General features: G+C 40.7%; 1 protein-coding gene across 1 annotated transcript; it reads right to left on the bottom strand.

The window, feature by feature from the left end:
• Window positions 1-3,794: 3,794 nt before the first annotated feature.
• On the bottom strand, window positions 3,795-19,605 carry LOC143114193 (uncharacterized). Its single transcript, XM_076275689.1, has 5 exons — window positions 19,377-19,605; window positions 18,860-19,153; window positions 9,819-10,091; window positions 9,637-9,726; window positions 3,795-9,148 (listed from the first exon to the last, which is right to left on the bottom strand). Exons 1-5 carry the CDS (start codon window positions 19,435-19,437, stop codon window positions 8,226-8,228), a joined length of 1,641 nt encoding a protein of 546 aa, XP_076131804.1. The 5' UTR covers window positions 19,438-19,605; the 3' UTR covers window positions 3,795-8,225.
• Between the last annotated feature and the right edge of the window lie 336 nt (window positions 19,606-19,941).

Raw genomic sequence — 19,941 nt, forward strand, 5'->3', positions numbered from 1 at the left:
AGGACCACTTAACCAATTAAACAAAAACTCACGGACCACCTAGCTAAAAAAAAGAGAGTAGACCTACTTCAACAGTATATTACACAATCGGCCTACTCACTGCTTATTGTCTTTGCACTTTGCTTATTGTGTCAGAGGATTCATATGATTTAAACTGGCATATCTTACATAGACAGTGTTGCAGAACTGTTTGGATTCACATACAGTACAAGTTGGTTCAATATTGCAAATTTATATTCTATATTATATTTTACCACGTCTTCTCGCGGACCACTTGGGATAGCTTGCGGACCACCAGTGGTCCCCGGACCACACTTTGAGAAACACTGACTTAGTGGATGTCCATCTGGTCTCTCTGGTATGGATCGCCGCCTCCAATTTCTTTTCGGGACATGGAAAAAAGTTTCAACTACAGCCCTGTTTATCAATGAGGGGGAATCTTCAGACTCTACAAAACACTGCGTCTCTTGGGGGTCACGACGCAACAGGTCCCACTCCATGCAACACAGGCACTCCTCTTCGGTGGCTATAGCTTCACAATGTCCGCAGGTAGCCTACAGTTTCTAGAAGTGCGAGGCTGTGTGCAGCATTGACTACAGGTAGCTCTCTCTCTCTCATAGCCCTTTCACGGAGCTCCGCAGCTCTTCGTTGGTAGGCTATATTCCGACGTCCAATAAGGGTTCATCCTCGATGTCTTCAAATTCGTTCAAATAGCCTGCCATCTCTTATGTCTGCTGTTCAGCAACAACGTTTCACATGAGATTCACTTCACATCCCAGAGTTTCGTTTTCCCAAGGCGCCTGCCTGTATGTGAACCAGACGTGAACGGTAATGTGTTTCTTTTTAATAAACTGCCTGTACACTTACAAAGTTCTCAATGCTTCGGTTTACATGTAGAGACCCTCATTATGCTACTGTGTAAGTGTGGTGCTATTTTGAGCCTTGTTAGTGGTATAGAAATAGCGATTTCTTTCTACTGTACGTGTGCCCCGAAGGCTAGCGTTAAACACTAATTAGCGGTTTGCAATAAAACTGGTCACATTCGACTAGCATGAAAATAAATCCCAGCGAACGGTCGAACTCGTACAAATGTGTTATTAACCCCTAGGTTCATTTTGCGCCGGAATTGTCCTTTAAGCAGCCTCCAGCTGAAAACAAGCTGTTGAATTTGTGTGAAACCTTTCACAACACCGACAAGGCACCACCTACATGCCAGGCATAGGCCTACAGCGTTTTCACTGGATTGCGGGACCCCATGTGGGGTCGCCTGAATGAGTCAGGCTACTGGGTATCTTACAATTCACCATGTAAAAAAGGTAAGTTAACAATTAACATATTTATTTTCACATTTTTAATTATCATAATATGGATTAGGTACATTCGGAGTCCCTAAGGGGACATGAGCAAAAAAATATCTAAAGTTTAGTTTCATGGGCTCACACAAAACTTTCATTTGCTCACAGGAAACTTTCATGAACTCACACGAAAGCTTCATGTGCCCACATGAAAGTTTTGTGTGAGCACATGAAAAGTAGGCTATTGATGCTTTGTAGGTTTTATATGGGAGAGCAATGGACTTTATTAGTCTATAAAGACAGGGTCATTCCACGTCAGTTCAACCAGGGCCCACGCACTTAGGTCTCAAAAAATTCTGAAAAAATTACCAGGTGTACCTATGTTACCCAGGAGACACACTGTAAAATTAGAATGACCCAGACATATAATAGGCTACATGCACGAAAGGCTCGTCAGGTAGCTAATTTATTTCCGGTGGAGTTTACTTTCCTTAGGTTTAATACATTCATTCTCCTTATTTTGTGTACATCCACCTATATCTGTGGAGTTGGCCAGTTGTTTGTAACTGTTCATATACCTGATCCAAACCAGTGTATCTGCGCCAGAACAGATTACAAGACTTGGAACATTTTGGTGACGACTTGCAAGCAAAGTAACAATGTCCTTATAATGAAGACCTAGATTAAAATATAGTACAACTAACTCCTGACCTGTACTGTCATTTCTCTTTCTCCAGTATTTCCAGAAGGAAAAAAAATAGATATTAAGATTGTTTTAAGATGTTTTCAGTACGTTTGAAAGAAAATTTTCATATGTCCCTTGCAGTGGACATTGGGTCTTCAGAAAATATGAATTGAGCCTAGGGTCATTGGCGTTACAGTCACGGTGCAGGTATACACTGTAGGCTTGGATTTTAGCCCAGGAAGAGTGACTGCACTCTCCATTCACTACATATGTGGTGAGGAAGTAGGGTGAGCTTGCTGTGAGGCCATCAGAGACTTGCCCATAGTATGAGCTGTATTATTATAGGGACCTCCATAGTCTGACCCCTGTGTGATGGACCCCAGAGATGAGTGTGTGGGGTACCCTAGAATGGCAGATGTACAGTGGAGTAATGCTTGGATGGATAATTATCTGAGCAAGGCACCTAACCCCTCACTGCTCCCCGAGCGCTGCTGTTGTTGCAGGCAGCTCACTGCGCCGGGATTAGTGTGTGCTTCACCTCACTGTGTGTTCACTGTGTGCTGAGTATGTTTCACTAATTCATGGATTGGGATAAATGCAGAGACCAAATTTCCCTCACAGGATCAAAAGAGTATACTTATACTTAAACCCTTGCCTGCACATTGCTTCTAAGTCTGACTCTAAGTCACATTGTGCCTTGATAAATAAATTTGGACCAAAACATGCTGCCAAGAGACTTTGGAAACAAAATTAAAATGAGATTTGTGAACCAAACCTTGTGTGAATAAAATCATATTGAAATGTAATCATATTTTGAAGTGTAAACCTGTGCAAAGTTAATTCATGTTTTGAAATGGAATGTGTTGGATGATGTATAATCATATCGGCAATGGTGCAGGTGACTGTGTAAGGACCAGGTGCAGAACACAATGCTCATGTAACCACACGAGGGTAGGCTGTTTGCAAAGCCTACACTAGACAAACCACAAAATAACACAGGGTGCTCAGAGATATCTTAGGGGAACAATACCCAGAAAAGCAAGTATAAATGTTGACATGAGTATCCTGTTTGGGGGGTCGTAACACGGTAAATCACCGGACTGTCAGAAAACCTGCTCGAACCAGAATTGGGTAAAATATTCAACGTACCATAGTCAGACCACAGAGTATAAAAAGAGAGAGAGAGTGGAGCGTTGAGACGTGAAGGGGGGCGGGGGGGTCACTCTCTAATGGAAACATTTTCCTTCTGGTGTCTGTGGAATGACCCAAATCTTTCTTGTGGACTCAAAATCAAATTTCTGTGGAATAGTTGTGATTCTCTTGTGTTGAAAATGGCTGCAGAGTTCTACTGGAGTTTAGATGTAAGAGAAAGAGGGGTAAGTGTTACTCTCATAAGAGCGTTTTCCCTTCTTCTGTCTGACAGAAAAGGGAGCTCTTACTACACTGATGAAAGGCTTTGGCATTGATGTGACATGTTGGCTGAGGTGTTAGGGGTAATACTTGTATAATTGTTTTAATTGATAAGACAGGGGTATGATATGTAAAATATGTTTAGGTAAAGGAGGTGTTAATTTTGACGTTTGAGTATCCCATAACCTGTTGGTGGATGCTAATGCGGAAACATTACAACCTCATTTCACTGACTGGGTTCTTTACCACACAGGAGTAATCTGAATTTGTGTTCTCTACCCTGGAGATATTTGGCCCAATCTGGCCAATAAACCTGTGTTGAGGCCAGGACCAGTCACCAGAGAATACTTAGTGAAGCAGACTTCAAAAGGTAACAAACAAAAGGTAAGTTAACACTTAACATATTTACTTTCACATTTTTAATTATCATGATATGGGTACAGTAGTCCACATTTGACTGTTCATGATCCTATGTGTATGATCAAAATAACTCAAAACAACTTGTACAATTCACTTGATATAGTGTCAAGGTAGTGGTATTCACATAGTAGTGGTAACATAGTGGGTTACACTTTACTTGACAGTGTCGACATAAGAGTGACATGACACTGTCATGAACGTGTCATAAAAGTTGATGAAATAACGTTTCTGTTATTAAGTGACATTTGTTTTTTGTCATAACAAGTTAGGGTTAGGTTTAGGGTTAGGTTTCTCATGTGCCATGACAGTGTCATGTCACTCTTATGTCGATACTGTCAAGTAAAGTGTTACCACATAGTGTAGAAATAATAATGGTGTGACAATAACCAACAAAAGCATCTGTTATTACTGTATCAACTATAATTACACCATACATCATTTTACATATAGAGCCTGCATGAGGTTAAATAACAAAATCCAATATTTAGTGTTATGAATTGTGTAGCTTAATGGGGAACTTTTTCATGGGTAATTATTTCAACATAATAAACCCGTTTAGAAATCATTTGGATGGTTAAATGACCTGTTCTGGTGAAAATGGTGATTTTCCCCGCTGCCCTTAGCGTCCCCAGGCGGAAAACCAACATTGAGACTACCGTCCCGGAAAAGAGAAGTGAGAAACAAGAAACTCGTTTTAAATCGTGTTTCTTACTTTTTAAAATCCACATTGTTCAGCCGAACTTATGCTAACCATTTCGCTAGCTTGTAAACAAATCTATGTACTTTATTATTACCTTTTTCCACAGTTTGAAATAGCATAATGCACAATTTCTCTAGCAGAGGGGGAAATATATCTAATCCTGCCAAGTTTCCTTTTAAAGAAGCCCTATGCAGATCTGGTTATTCCTTTGCTGTTTCTGGGTTTTCGCCTGATTTGGGCTCGCATTTTTCACGACATAGCTCCCCCTGCAGCTTCGGTAGCAAGTGACTGCTACGCTAAACCCCCACTAGCTAGCGAGCTAGCCATCAATAAACCAAGCTAAACACATAGGCTCACAATAAAACGGTCGAGCAAACACATTGTTCAAGAGACTATCAAATCACTTTACAAAAATGAAGTTCACCCAAGGGTAGGCTACTTACAATTTCAACAGCAACAAAGCCAAGTCGGAGTCCGTTTTGCAGCCTTCTTAGAAACTACAATCTGACTACATTTTCGAGGCGCGATTGGATACTTCCGCCGAGTTACATCCGGATGTGTTCTGACCGCGACCAGAAAGATGCATATTCGTCTTTTCCCCGGAGAAGCACTAGAGGGAGACGAAGCACCCACCAAACGACCCAAAAAGTGTTGTAGAACCATCAGAACGACTCTCAACCTGCATAATTAAGGTAATTTTTGCTAAAATTGTTGCATAGGGCTTCTTTAAAAGGTGGTTTAGCAAACTCCTTAAGGTCCTCTAGCTGTAGCCTTGTGAGACCATCCTGATCTTGCAAGCTCCATTTTTCCACTCGCAGATAAGTCTGGCATCTTGTGGTGGAGAAAATTTGGAACCGTTCGCCAAACGAACAGCTAATCAGCGTTGGTTTTGAGGCGGGTTTAGGTGTGAGTAATGAGAGCTTGTAGTTGTATTTTCATCAACGCTCTGTTAGTACGTCATACGCTTCGTTGATCTGATTGGTTGATTTGGCCCGTCTATCACCAACATAGGTGGTGATAGACAGATGGTTTATCCAATCAGCTAACCAGTATTTTCGCCCCTTCCCAAAAGTTCTCCAACGGAAAGTTCCCAGATGGATATGCTGAGCAAATGCTAAGCAATTCATCTAGCAGAGTCAGGTTACTCTAGCTGGGCGTTCCTGTGTTTAGTGTTTTGCGATGAACGACCGCACTCTGTATCAACATTTACTGTATATAATAACTTCTAAAAACAAGTTGTTTCCTCCTTACTGTCATGTGCATAACATGAATAATAAATTCCATGCGCTTAGTGTTTTGCAATAAATAAAATACTTGTGTTTTGAGGTTTCTGAATACCACATTTTTGATATAGCAAAGTTACATTTCAAGATGCAGTCCTTGATTTAAAACCGTTTTGTCAAATAGTGTAATGTAAAACTATACATATAAACAGAATAAACAATCAATATAAACAATTACTCTTGCAGTCCTGGCTCTGTAAATGAGATACAGAGTGCCTTGGATCACGCTGCACAGTATTCCCACCAATCAAAAATGTGCTTCAATAACACATAAGGGAGGACTGTATTTCATTGGCTGTTTGCAAGGATTAAGGACTGCACCTTTATGATAAAAAGAAAAACACAACACCCATTAAGTAACAGTACACTCTTCCCAATGTTGCCTCAGTTACCTTGAAAAAGTAATCTGATTACTGATTACTCCTTTAAAAAGTAACTTAGTTACTTTACTGATTACTTGATTTTAAAAGTAACTAAGTTAGATTACAAGTTACTTTATTAGTTACTTTCAGCAGCTGCCGACAACACCCCCACCGCCTCAACATAAAAATGATAACCGGTTTTGCCAATACTCACTATACTGGAAGTGCATTTTAACAGTAATGTCAACAATGTATAGCAGACATCCCAACCTAACCTACTTAGATACTGAAATTCAGATGTTTGTTCAATAATGTCTAGTCAGTACACCAAATAAGGAAGGCCTATTGATAGAAATTGTGATAGTAAAATATGTAGATTTTGGTAGTTTGGCCTTTTCATGTAGCCTTGGCAACTAGCCATCTAGTATAGGCCTGAGTAATATGCAAATGAAATTACACTTGCACCTCAACAAGTCTTTTGCAATCATTTAACCCGCCGTGAGCAATGCTAAAGTCACTGTTACAAACAGTGCAGTGTGCAAGACTATCATTATGTTTTACTCTTATGAGACAATTGGGTACACTTTTGTGTAGTCTGATGTGAAATGGGTCTTAAATGTTCCTTTTTGAGGGGCACTGACTCTGCCATGACACTCATGTTCCTAGATACACTGACTGAACTGATTAATTTAGTTCGGGAGAAAATAGATATAAGCCCACCTACACTGAAAACTGATTAGCAAAACAGACCTGGGCCCAGTTTCCCGATAACGACGGAGACACGCTCTTAAGAGGGTTTTCTACGATTCATCTTACGATCGTTTGTTTGGTTTTTCCGACTGTTTAACGAACATGCTCGTAGCGTGAACGCGCGTGCACTGCTCTTAAGATGCTCTTAAGGGGAGCTGTCCACGTTAATAGTTCTGAAATATCCTCTGATTTGATGGTGATGTCAGGTGACTGCACGTCACAGCTATAGGCCTACCGTTTAAGCTTCGGATCTACACATTAATTCACATCAATACGAAAATAGAAACACTTTGACATCTGCATGTAAGCATCCCAAGTAGGTTATATACCACACACAGACATAAATAATTGTAATTATTTAAGATTAGATTGTTGCACCATGCAATAGGCTACTTTTTCGCTGTGTCACTTAAGAACACGTTTGAAGATAAGAAAGAAGTCGAGTAAGAAAGTGAGGAAATGTGTAGACTTAGATTTTGATGCAGTAGGCCTACAGACTAAACCACATGTTCCTTTCTCTGCTTGTACCCTTATAGGCCTAATAAAATATAGCCCTCACTTAGCAAAGATAATGGCAGACTATTCTGGCAACGTCTCGTTTCATAACTTGATTGCATTTTTGTTCGCTTTTCATCACATTATTATGACCATTAAATGTAGGCTATGCTGTTTTGCACGCTAAAATCTAATTCATCACAGGTGAACACAATAAAGAATGTGAAAGTAAATTGGATTATGTATTCTAAGTTGTAATTCCTCTGTATGTCCTGTTGGTGACCTCAGTGAGAAGTACTGTTAAGACGCTCTTAGCCGGTAACAAGTACTCTGGAGCACTCGTAGATCTACGAGTGTTTTCACGACGCTCTTAAGCTACGATGGTTTCGGGAAACAGTCGGCAAATCTTAAGACGTTCGTAAGAGGGACTTTACGACGCTCTTAGGCTTAAGATGCTTTCGGGGAACTGGGCCCAGGATGCTCTCTGTCTTGAATGCGCTTCAGGCACACACGCACCACTCCTCTCTCTCTCCCTCTCTGTTGTGTGCGCGTTAAACTCAGATGCACATGCGATTTGAAGTCCGGTCTGGCTTGCGTGCTCTTGTTCGCTCTAGGTTCCGGGAGATTTAATGGAATTTGCGGGCGTCAGGAAGCCCGATCAATATGTGGGAGACTCCCAAAACTTCGGGAGACTTGGGATGTCTAGCTAGACAGCACTTGTCGCCAGAACAGAATGTACAATGTACCTTAATGTTGTCATGTTTAGCTGACACAAACTCAAAATAATGACTGTATAGATCATCAAGCTCTCTCTTTTACATCTAGCTATGCTTCATCAGTGTCCTCAGCTGGATTGGCATCTGCATTCTGACTGCTGTCTAACCGAGATGGCTTGGGAGGAGGCGTAGGTGCAGTTGTCTCAGGAGTGGTTATATGTGTCTCCACCACTTGTATTCCTTCCTCTTCATTTGGACCACTGCCTGGTGAAAAGGGAGGAACTTGGGGTTTTGGAGCAACAGGTGGACGATATGATGGATTATCTTGAGGAGGAGATGCAAAGTTAGTCTCCATCTTTGCTTCTGTCCCTCTCTCTTTACCATTTTGTTCTGAAATGGTGGCATTCTTCTGAGGGATGCCTGCTGAGAGTGGCTTGGGAGGAACAGGCGGAGGAGACTTGAGAGGTGGAGAGGTCTCTGTCTTCTCTCCATCATCAATATCACCAGCCATGTCACTGCACGATTCCTCGGAATGTGCAGCATTATTCTGCTTGAGTGGAGGAGGAACTTGTGGTTTGGGAAGAACTGGTAAACAATGTTTGTTAACTTGAGGAGGAGTAGATTTAGTAATGTTAGTCTCCATCTTTGCTTCTTCATCAACTAGAACAGGCTTCAGAGGAAGAGACAGAGGAGACTTGAGAGGTGGAGAGGTCTCTGTCTCTGTCTTCTCTCCATCATCAATATCACCAGCCATGTCACTGCACGATTCCTCGGAATGTGCAGCATTATTCTGCTTCAGTGGAGGAGGAACTTGTGGTTTGGGAAGAACTGGTAAACAATGTTTGTTAACTTGAGGAGGAGTAGATTTAGTAATGTTAGTCTCCATCTTTGCTTCTTCATCAACTAGAACAGGCTTCAGAGGAAGAGACAGAGGAGACTTGAGAGGTGGAGAGGTAGAGTTATCTGTCTCTGTATGCACATTCTCCTCTTCATCATCTATTTCCTGTAGCTTATATGCCGGATGTTTACTCTCTGAATTGGATTCCAAAGGAGAAAAATTGGTGTTATTAGATTATGTACCACAAACATGTAGGCCCGCGCGTACACACACACACACACACACACACACACACACACACAATACACTTACTAATCTACCTTGTTAGATTATTGTTCCATGGAACAGTCTTTTTTGTACCATATGTCTACCTTAATTGTTTTGTTTCATTCTTGATTCAAGTTCAGCATCAAGTTAAACACAAAAGATGAAGAATCCCTTGTGCAGGAGTTACATGTTTATTGTCACATGTAGGCTAAGTAAACAACATGTACTGTATACCAGACCAGTACTATGTTGTTACAATATGACTACCTTACAGACTACCATCTTTGTTAAGAGTACTGTAGAAAGCATTCTTGCTCTTATGAATCTGAGTTTCTGAATGAGGGTTGGTTGATTACAACTGATGTAATTCATATACTGCAATAGCCTACAGAATAACATCAAAAGACTAATTTACCTTTTGAGCATCTCTTCCATAAAATGATCACAAGGATGACAACAAGGATGACAACAAATAGGACAAGCAGGAACCTCCATGATCCTCGTCCTACAATAAAATATCCATCATTAAAACATGGTACTTGTATTCATAACGCAAATCTCATTAGTATTACAATAACAAGCTAGACTGTTAATTACCAAATGTGTTTTTATTTTCTTCCTGACTTGCGAAACAGTCAGCAGCTCTGAAATGCTCAGTCATCTCACTGACTGGGTTCCTTACCACACAGGAGTAATCTGAATTTGTGTTCTCTACCCTGGAGATATTTGGCCCAATCTGGCCAATAAAACCTGTTTTGAGGCCAGGACCAGACCAACTGTAACTAAGATGAGGACCTTCAGCCTGACAGAGTAAAGTTGCGTTGCCATCATCATTTATCTTGCAGGTGATGCTGGATTTCGACACAGGATCTGAACACAGAACAAACACAATTGTTGTTAATTACAAACAACACAGCAGACACCAAGCACATTTTTGATGGTATTAGACAACATATTTCAGATCCTCATCAATAGTGGGAATCTAGAAAATGAGACAGATGAGACAAGACTTCTAAATGTGTGTGTGTGTGCGCTATAAATAATAGCACAATGCAATGTAGGCTATAACCAGTGATGGGCAAGCTACTTGTGGTGTAAATGTAGTGAGCTAAGCTACCAGTTACTCTATAAACCTTCTTCAAGACAAAATGTAGCAAGCTAAGTTACATAAATTTCGCAAAAGTAGTTCACTACATCAGAAGCTACTTTGTAATTTACAAAAAAATGAACATAAACCAATGAAATGAACCAGCTTCATGCAAAGTCAGTGCTATGTCAATGACCTATCCAACATAACATAACTCAATCAAACAGATACAGTAACTTAGTTACCTTGATTTACACATTTATGCTATAGCATATGTTCAGTTCAAAAACGATAACCAAAATCAATTTGAGAAAAACAGTCTTCACCAAGCAAAAGGAAAGTAGGGCCCACTGAGAGAGTGTGCAAATGTGGCCCAATTTGAAATTTTGCCATTTCTTAAGTTTGCAGGACAAACTGCAAGCTAACTTTTTACTGTAACTCAAAGCTCTAACACTATATTCAAAGTAGCAAAGGCATACACTATGTAACTGTGCATGCATGCATGTTTGCATCTTCACTGTTGAGTGATTATCCCAGTTTCATTCCACTTGGCTGAAATGTTGGTGCTACATTTAAAAGTACAAGAGTGACAGGAGGCGAGTGGGAGAGAGAGCAGGGGTGGGATCCGGAAAGGACCACGGGGCGGGAATCGAACCTGGGTCACCGGCGTACAGTGCAGGTGCCCCAGCCAGTTGCCCCACAGCTGGGGCCTACCACCACTGCAAGCACAATTTTGTTGCTTCATCTCTGGTATAGAAAATTAGTTTGTCTTTCAAGTTTATACAGAATATTAGCCTGGCTAGCGCCACCACTTCTCAATGAGACGTGGTCTGGGAACCAAACGTTAATTTTCTCGTATTTGAAAAAAATACCCAGATCCGTTTATTGGGTGCCACGGATGTCTATCATATGCGTCTGTGCATAGCTCATCATCGTCTTGCTTCCCCCCTTGTTCTGTGATTGGTTCCCTATCTGAGGCAAAAATTAGGGCGGTAGTTTCCAGGCTGCCTTAGCAGCGTGAATCAAATCGCGCGCAAGGCAGCATGGGAACACCCAGGCTAACAGAATATAGCCTAAATAAATTATTCATGTATGGGCGGCCAGAAGGAAGCTCTACTGTGAGCTCCACAAATGCTCTGTATTCTATATTGTGCATGATTGTTCAAGGACTGAAAAACAATTACATTAGCTCACAGGCCCTTTCTCCTCAGTAGCTGTAGCAATAGCGCTGAAAATCTTGTGGCATGCATGCCATGCAATAGGACTGTGCATTACCTGGCGAAAAACAAAACCTTTTTTGTCAGATCATGGAGAGATTTCAGATGTGCAATAACTAGCTATAAAAGGCGTCTTCATAAGTTAGTGAGGTGTTGGTGATTGCTATTGAAATGTTACAACCGAATTGTCCACTGAAATCAGAACTTAAACAGACTGAATTCTTAATGGTGGGTAATGCTAAATATTGTAACCTAAATTATTATTTGCACAAAAATAATGCTTTTTCGTTTAAAAAAAAATGAGTTGGGCCATTTTCATTCTTCGTGGCCCAACCCTTAATCTTTCTAGATTACCAGGGCCTGGATTTTCCAGGCTAGGCTTATAGGCCTACATAGTATTGATCATTTAAATGTAAAAATCACATAGGCCTATTATTTAGGAGGATTACCCTTGCAAAAAAAGGGGTGAGGGTCTGTTTGTTTCAAATGAGCAGCCCTCCATATGATTTCGGGTCCTTCAAGTATAGCCCTCATTCCCAAAAAGGTTTGAGACCCCTGAGCTAGTAGCTTCGCTACAAGTAGTGAATACTGCCCATCACTGGCTATAAACTTTGTGACAGTGACCCAAGCTCTCTAATTCTCTCTCCCCTCTCTCTCTGCATGACCAGCCGCTCAATGTAGCCTGCATAGGAGAGGGCCTATGGCAAAGCCTCTTCCCCTCGGCTCATTTTGAGGTTGGTATGCAGTCAGATTTAATTTGAAGTTGCTGCTGAAGTGTTGAAGTGGAAATGGTTATAAGGACAGCACTGCTAACTGCAATTCAACACAAAACATGTTGTGGGGCTTAGACCATAGGGCCTTGGACCATAGACAGGAAAAGGGACACAAAAGGCTGCCCTACCGCCAGTGCTGGCTAAATGACAGCTCGACTATAGTAGACTCATCTGACTGGCTGATCATTTTTTTTTTTTTACACGTTGCTTTAGTGATAGGGCTGCCACGCCTGATTTCCCATGACAGGAGCATAGCGACTAGTGTAATAATGCATGTGGTGGGTAGAACTAGCCTGAAGAGCCAGACCCACATTAAAATGTAGGGTCTGGGCACTCACCATTGGCAGTGCTCAGTCTGAGGGGCGGGATAATTGGTTGTCTTTCAAATTCCCTCTGCATGCAACAGGACAGCGTTACAATGCGTTTCCCACCAGCGGAGCTAGTTGGCTAATTCAAACTTTTGCCAACTTAAAAAAGCTTAACTCCTGTCACGCTGTTCGCCAACAGCATCATCCATCTTCTTTGGGCCCTATCATGACCGTCAAAAGCGCATCGCCACTCGTCAAAAGCTTATTCAAATTTAGTAGGATGTCCAGTCCACATTGGGAGGGTTTTTTAGTCGAGCGCATGGCGCAACAAGGTGTTCTTAGGTTTTTTAAATCAGTCATGGGTGTGTTTGGGGCGTAACATCATTTAAACAAATGAGAATGACATCTGTCATTCCCTTTAACGGCGCAAAGCGCAATGTCAAATAAATGCATCGGTATTTTGACATTCAACGGCCCATTTGAAAAAGGCTGCTTGCAAGACCGTTTGGAATAGTCATTCCACTAAACCATACTTTACTAAAACCTAGCATAGCCTTCACGCATTTGCACTCCTCTATTATTTGAACTCATTGGCAAAGTGAAACTAACGTTACCATGGTGTCAGTCAACGACAAGACAGTTACACAGCAAATTGGACAGTGTAAATGATACTCTGTAGGAGTACATTTTACACCCGTTTCGGTGTATATATGGGTCCAAGTGTCCAGTGTTCTCCCAACACTGGACACCAGAGTTAAAATATTAACACCATCACAGAGTTAAATTTCTAACACCACAAGTGTTCAAATGCACTCTTTCAGAGGCATCATTTGAGTACTGTAACTTCACTAACACTGAAATAATAAAATGAAAACTCTGATTCAGTGTCCTTTCAGCACCTGATAAGGTAAAATGTACCACTTATGCAGAAATTATGCAACACTGTTAGGTTTGTACGCTCACCAAAATAACATTTAACACCTATGACTACAAAACAATATTAACTCATTTAGAAATTATTTTACACCAATAGATTTAGACAACAACACACGGTTCAACATATTTAATTTCAAACCTGTAAAGACAGTGTCAAAAAAACATTACAATGTTTGGATAAAATCCACAATCTAGTTTAAAACAATACAGCTGACATTCATAAAAAGCAATATACTAAAGGCATTACATTTGTTCCTCATTTTTACAATTCATGAATGGATTTAAATAATCATGTCTAAACATCAGGAAGTTCTGGCAAAATATAAAAACATGTATACGTAATGGACTGGCAAAATGATGTGATTGTCTACAGTGCTCTGGGGTAGTGTATCCACATCTCAACACCTTCTGTGGCCAAAAGACGACATGTGAATACATCGTGCCAATCATGTGATGTGTTGGGAATACACGGTACCAATCATGTGTTGCGATCTCGCCGCTGGAGCGAGGCCGGTTTTGTGAAGCCTTGCACACGCGCAGTTCTGCCCGAAATAGATGCCCGCAAAATGCGTTGCAATATGGCCGCAGAGTGGAGCGACTTGCCTAAAGGACTTTGGTGTATCACAAAGTGGTGTTTGGGAATCAAGAGTCCAACATGGGTGTCTTGGTGAGGTTCTTGGATCCTTTGATTTCTGGCTTCAGAAAATTTCCCCACTTCCATAAATTGAGAGGAAATATCTTCTTCAAACAGTAGCTGGAAGTCCTGCAGCACCTACAATCATCACCATGACAGACAAAACAAGAGTTAAGTCAAAACAAGGTCATTTGAAATAATAATATAGTGATCAAATGTTTTATACATCACTTAGTAGTTTAAAATGTTCTAATACACGTTGTAATCTTGTAATTCCTGATTCTTTGACAGGAAAAAAGAAAAAGGCATCAAATTGTAGATATTCATAATAGAATTTAAGACCTTACCTTGCTCCAGAAATCCTGATTAGAAAAATCCATCATCTTCATCTTCATCCAGTCCACCACTTCTTTCTTGATATCCTTTAAAAAAAAATAGGAGACGTTAACACATTTAAAAAAGAAACCTTCATACAAACGGCAAGTTAAAACTTGACCAGCGGTTATATTCACCTGTATTGACAACACGAACTTCAAATTAACTTAGTGATGGTGGGGGTGAATGCTAACTTTTAACTGAAAAGTTCGTTGGCTTTGATATAAGATTGACGGTGAGCTAACTAACGTTATGCTAGCGTGCTACCTTACGTTTTAACCTGGAAACTTCACAGTAGGCTAGCTTCGTTAACCCAGTCTCTTACAAAAAAGTAAAACATGACCAACGCTTATATTCACCAGTATTTGACGGCACGAACATCAAATTAATTCAATCATGGCGAGCAAATCCCAACATTTATCAAAAAAAGAGTTTGGTCAGATTTGATATGGCGTGCTAAAATTTGCTAGTGCGCTAACAAACAAGTTAACTTACCATTAAGCTAGTTCTAACATTAGTAACGTTAATCGTTTGCACAAACGTTAAGTTTAAACATGCACGACAGGAACATTAAAAGAAAGTTACAAATGCTGGGCAAAGAAAACTCTTCAGACAAACTACATCTTGCATTTCACCTTACCTTTCTTTCGCCGAAGTCAGGCAGCCATTGTTCTTAGGCGACTTCACTTATCCAGACAGAGACGTCCGACGACGTAACGACGTAATATGCGAACTCTAAGGACTCAATCAGATTATAGACACCCTGGGAGTTTGTGCAGTAAAAATAAACTCTGGACCAACACTGGCAAAAGAATGGACACCGTCAAAACTATATAAAACACACTGACAAGTGTACAAAATCCTCAATATACTCCACAGTGTAAAAAATTATACTCTTTGACCTTACCAGGTCAAACCAAAAGTAACAAGCCTCGGTGTCATCTTAGATGCAGAGTTAAAGGAGAATTCCGGTGTGATATTGACCTAAAGTGTATTGAAACATGATACCGAGTGTGAACGTATGTCTCATAGCCCATCTCGGCTTGTCCCCTGCACTCCAAAATCTGGCGCTAGTTAGCCGATGCTACCAACAGCTTTTTCAATTGTGGTGCTTCGGCATCGGGCTAGCCATGCAAATAAATCACTGTTTTACACCATTTACGAGGCTCAATGTATCTCCACACTTTATTGGTAGACTTCCGAGGGCCCTGACATTTAAAACGAGACATTGAGAAGTTTGAAAAAGCACTGGTAGTTTACTTACAAGACGATTTATACAGACAGTATCTTCACAAAGTTTAGCGTTTGCAGCCATCTTGAATTTAGTCACGATAAGTCGAGCGACGAGTAAGAATGAACAGGTATGATAAGGGATCAGATTCCTAAAATAATTCAGTGGAAATGCATGGATTCCAGTTTCTTCCAGTAGCAGCAACTGGAATCCATGCATTTCCACTGAATTATTTTTGGAATCTGATCCCTTATCATACCTGTTCATTCTTACCTGTAGCTCGACTTATCGTGACTAAATTCAAGATGGCTGCAAACGCTAAACTTCGTGAAGATACTGTCTGTATAAATCGTCTTGTAAGTAAACTACCAGTGCTTTTTCAAAGTTCTTAATGTCTCGTTTTAAATGTCAGGGCCCTCGGAAGTCTACCAATTAAGTGTGGAGATACATTGAGCCTCGTAAATGGTGTAAAACAGTTATTTATTTGCATGGCTAGCCCGATGCAGAAGCACCACAATTGAAAAAGCTGTTGGTAGCATCGGCTAACTAGCGCCAGATTTTGGAGTGCAGGGGACAAGCCGAGATGGGCTATGAGACATACGTTTACACTCGGTATCATGTTTCAATACACTTTAGGTCAATATCACACCGGAATTCTCCTTTAAGTTTTAAGCCCCATATCAGTAAAGTTACTCAAACAGCCTATTTCCACTTGAGAAACATTGCCAAAGTGCGGCCCTTTTTAACTCAACAAGATGCAGAAAAACTAATTCACGCCTTTATCACTAGCAGGTTAGACTACTGCAATGCACTTTTCACTGGTCTTCCCAAAAAACATCTAAAGAAATTGGCACTCATACAGAACTCTGCGGCTAGACTTTTAACTAAGACTAAGAAGAGAGAACAGATCACCCCTGTGTTGGCTGAACTGCACTGGCTCCCTATTTCCTATAGAATTGATTTTAAGGTTTTGTTAATTACTTACAAAGCTCTAAATGGCATAGCACCTTCATATATCTCTGAGCTTTTAATATCTTATCAACCACAAAGGAAACTTCGATCATCCAATTCTAATCTTTTAATCGTACCCAAAGTGCTCCACAAGCAAAGTGGAGAAGCTGCTTTTATCCATTATGCCCCCAAACTATGGAACACCCTGCCTCTGTACATCAAGCAGGCGAGTTCAGTAAATATTTTTAAAAAAGATCTGAAAACATACCTGTACAGGAAAGCTTTTAGTTAACTCGTCTTATCCTGTAGACTACTTTTTCGGATTATTCTACATCTGCTGCTATTGGAGGGCGCAGCCAGCCAGAAGCAGATGGGCTCCCCCTATTAAGTCAGGTTCTGCTCAAGGTTTCTTCCTGGAATATGGGAGTTTTTCCTTGCCACAGTTGCCATATGGCGTGCTTGTGGGGGGTAAGAGGGTTAAGGCTGCCAGTCTTATGACATGTCATTTTCTGTATTTTTGATATGTTGCTGAGTGGATCATAAACGGCCCCAGCAATGAAGAAATGTGATTGATAATGACTGACTGACTATTATTTTGTTACATGCTTCAAATGTAAAGCACTTTGAGCTGCATTCTGTGTATGAAAGGTGCTATACAAATAAAGCTTATTATTATTATTATTATTATTATTATTATTATACTCTGGGAAAATAACACTCTGGCATTTGCTGTGTATATGCAGTTACTTTCACTATTGACTGACAATGGGTTACCATCGAAAACATGGGCTGGAAAAAGCAACACTTACCCTAATATTGGTCAAACGACTGAATAAAAAAACATTTATCCTGCAGAGGAGTTGCTTATATCTCGTGACAGTGCGTCTTCAGTGCTCCATACGTGTCTCTCGCCTCTCCCCTAATCACTTTTAACCGTCATTACCAATTTGCAAATGATGGTGAATAACTACTCATCATGAGATGTACAGTATTTCGTAATATCTTTATTCTAATTATGTTTCCCATTGTAATCGTGCAATTTGTAATGTTTTGCATGGACGTGCGCTGGTGTGCGTTCATGGATGATAGAAGGATGGTGCGTTGTGCACCCGCCAATATGACTGTTGACAATGCGCTCTTAAAATAACATGGATAAACAACTCGCCATAGACTTCTGACCAGGTGTACAATAGTGATTTTTAGACAATGCGCCAGGCCACTCCCTAGGCTGTTAATTACCACACCCCTGGGCGCATTGTTTTCAAGTAGCAGGGAATTCAAGCCAAACCGTTGCAACTCTGCCATCAATCATTATGTTAAGCCCGCCTAACGTCTCTATACACGATGTGATTGGCCCTATCGAAGTTTAATTTTTCCAGCTCGCAAGCCAATGGAGAGTTGCTAGACTAGCCCGCTATAGGGTGCGTCTAGATTTCTAGGCTAGGGTAGAACAGGACAAGCATGACTTCCCTTGGCCTCTGTTATGAAACACGACTCATTTCGAATGGTTTATGAAAGAATCAAAAGCAAAAGTTGAGTGTTAGGCTATCCCTAATAGCCTGGCAAAGCCCAAAATCACATCACAAATCTGGTTTTACCAAGCTATAGGCTAACATATGCACATATACACGGGTTTCCCGTTTACCAACAAAACTAGATGCGCGCGCAGCCGTGAGGCAGAAGACGCTTGGTGGCCGTCCACAACGTTATAAACCTAACCTAAATAGTCGGCTGCTGTAAGCTACAATCGGATTGTATTGTATACCCCTGTTGTCTCAATGATAATAACATCTCATTTCAGACTATATTTCAAAGTTTGCCGTTCATTTGCATTATTAATATAACATCGTATTTTGTCATTTTTGGCGAAGACATGCGTTCCGTTAGGGATATTTAACATATTTAACATTCTCTAACTATCGTGATTTCGAATTGGTGCAGTTTTCAGCACAAAAACTAATTTTATTCTTTTGCTCTTTTGCATTGCTATATGCTGTTCTATGGTGCTTTCTTTCTCTTGGTTGCGCACGCATGTTTTCGTGACATAGAAATCCATGTATGCAGACACCCACAAAACATGCCATTGTTTTATGGCCTACAAAATACATTAAATATCAATGGCTTACCAATTATTCTTAAGTCGTCTTTGACAGTGTGTATATTTCCATTTATAATAAGTTCTCCTTCATATAACCCAGCGTCTTCTGATTTCAAACTGAAGATGGTAAGATCGCCTGTTTTTGGAACGAGAGATATTCTTCCTTTGAATTGCAAGTAGTCATTCACACCGGAATCTTCATCCCAGTCGGCTACTTTGTTACCCTTAAACTTCCACAGAATTTCGTGAATCCCTTGTGTGATGTTCGTCTTAAGAGTTATGTTCCCATTTTTCTGAGCGAACAGCGCGGACGACGTCGCACCTGGGCAAAAAAAGAGGAACAAGCAAAGCGAAGTTATCATTAGTCAAATAATTGCAAAATTAAGTAGCCTAGTCTAGGCTAGGGCTACTGTGATAGCCTAGACTGCAGAGATAGGCCTTCAAATAGACGGATAGACTTGATCTGTAGCAAGCCCACAGCTACGCAATCATAATGCGTTTAGGGTAGGCCTATGGTTATTTTAGAGTTAGAGCATTCAGCTTACTTAAACATGTGTACAACAAAAAATGTATAGCCCATGTTTTCCTTGACGGCGAATGGCCCATTTTTAGATCAGAAATGAAAGTGAAACTCAATTCCTGAAAATTCCCTCTTCCCTGGCTCAGGGAAGGCTTCACATTAAAAGTAGGCTACCCTCGATTAGGGGCATTGAGCGTGACAGTCACCATATTTGCCAAATCCGCTTATAATACGCGACTTTGGGCTTGTTTTTACAGAAAGTCGCTTTTTGCTTGGTCCTCTCCCTGACTTCCAGATTGCCCATACAACGCGCGAACTGATGCGCCAGGAGAGGGCGACGCATGTTTCGTCTGAGTCTGTGTGAGCGAATCCAGTAAAACAATGCAGCCTGCTGCGCCGACTATATCCCTCATTCACCTAAGGGCCTATGCTATCAGGGTAGACTGTGATGTGTGTGATAATCAGAGGCGATTTTCGAGACGTTTCATCATCGTGTTGTGCTTCACTGCCAATGATGCCCTTAATAACTGCAATAACTTTGCTTAAACGACTCCAATTTAGTTTGTATGAAATTTCTATCATACACATCA

This window comes from Alosa pseudoharengus, unplaced genomic scaffold (genome assembly GCF_046254945.1).
Source record: "Alosa pseudoharengus isolate Yale_2024_CS ecotype anadromous, Long Island Sound unplaced genomic scaffold, YU_APseudo_1.1 YU_APseudo_1.1_scf_9, whole genome shotgun sequence".
NCBI lineage: Eukaryota > Metazoa > Chordata > Actinopteri > Clupeiformes > Clupeidae > Alosa > Alosa pseudoharengus.

What these genes read in the sequence shown, in the direction of transcription:
- LOC143114193 (XM_076275689.1), bottom strand. Translation starts at nt 19,437, where the DNA reads ATGGGCCATTCGCCGTCAAGGAAAACATGGGCTATACATTTTTTGTTG. An exon ending in AGAAAATAAAAACACATTTG is followed by an intron (nt 9,727 to 9,818) that starts GTAATTAACAGT and finishes ATTTTATTGTAG; the next exon opens with GACGAGGATCATGGAGGTTC. An exon ending in ATGGAAGAGATGCTCAAAAG is followed by an intron (nt 9,149 to 9,636) that starts GTAAATTAGTCT and finishes AATCCAATTCAG; the next exon opens with AGAGTAAACATCCGGCATAT.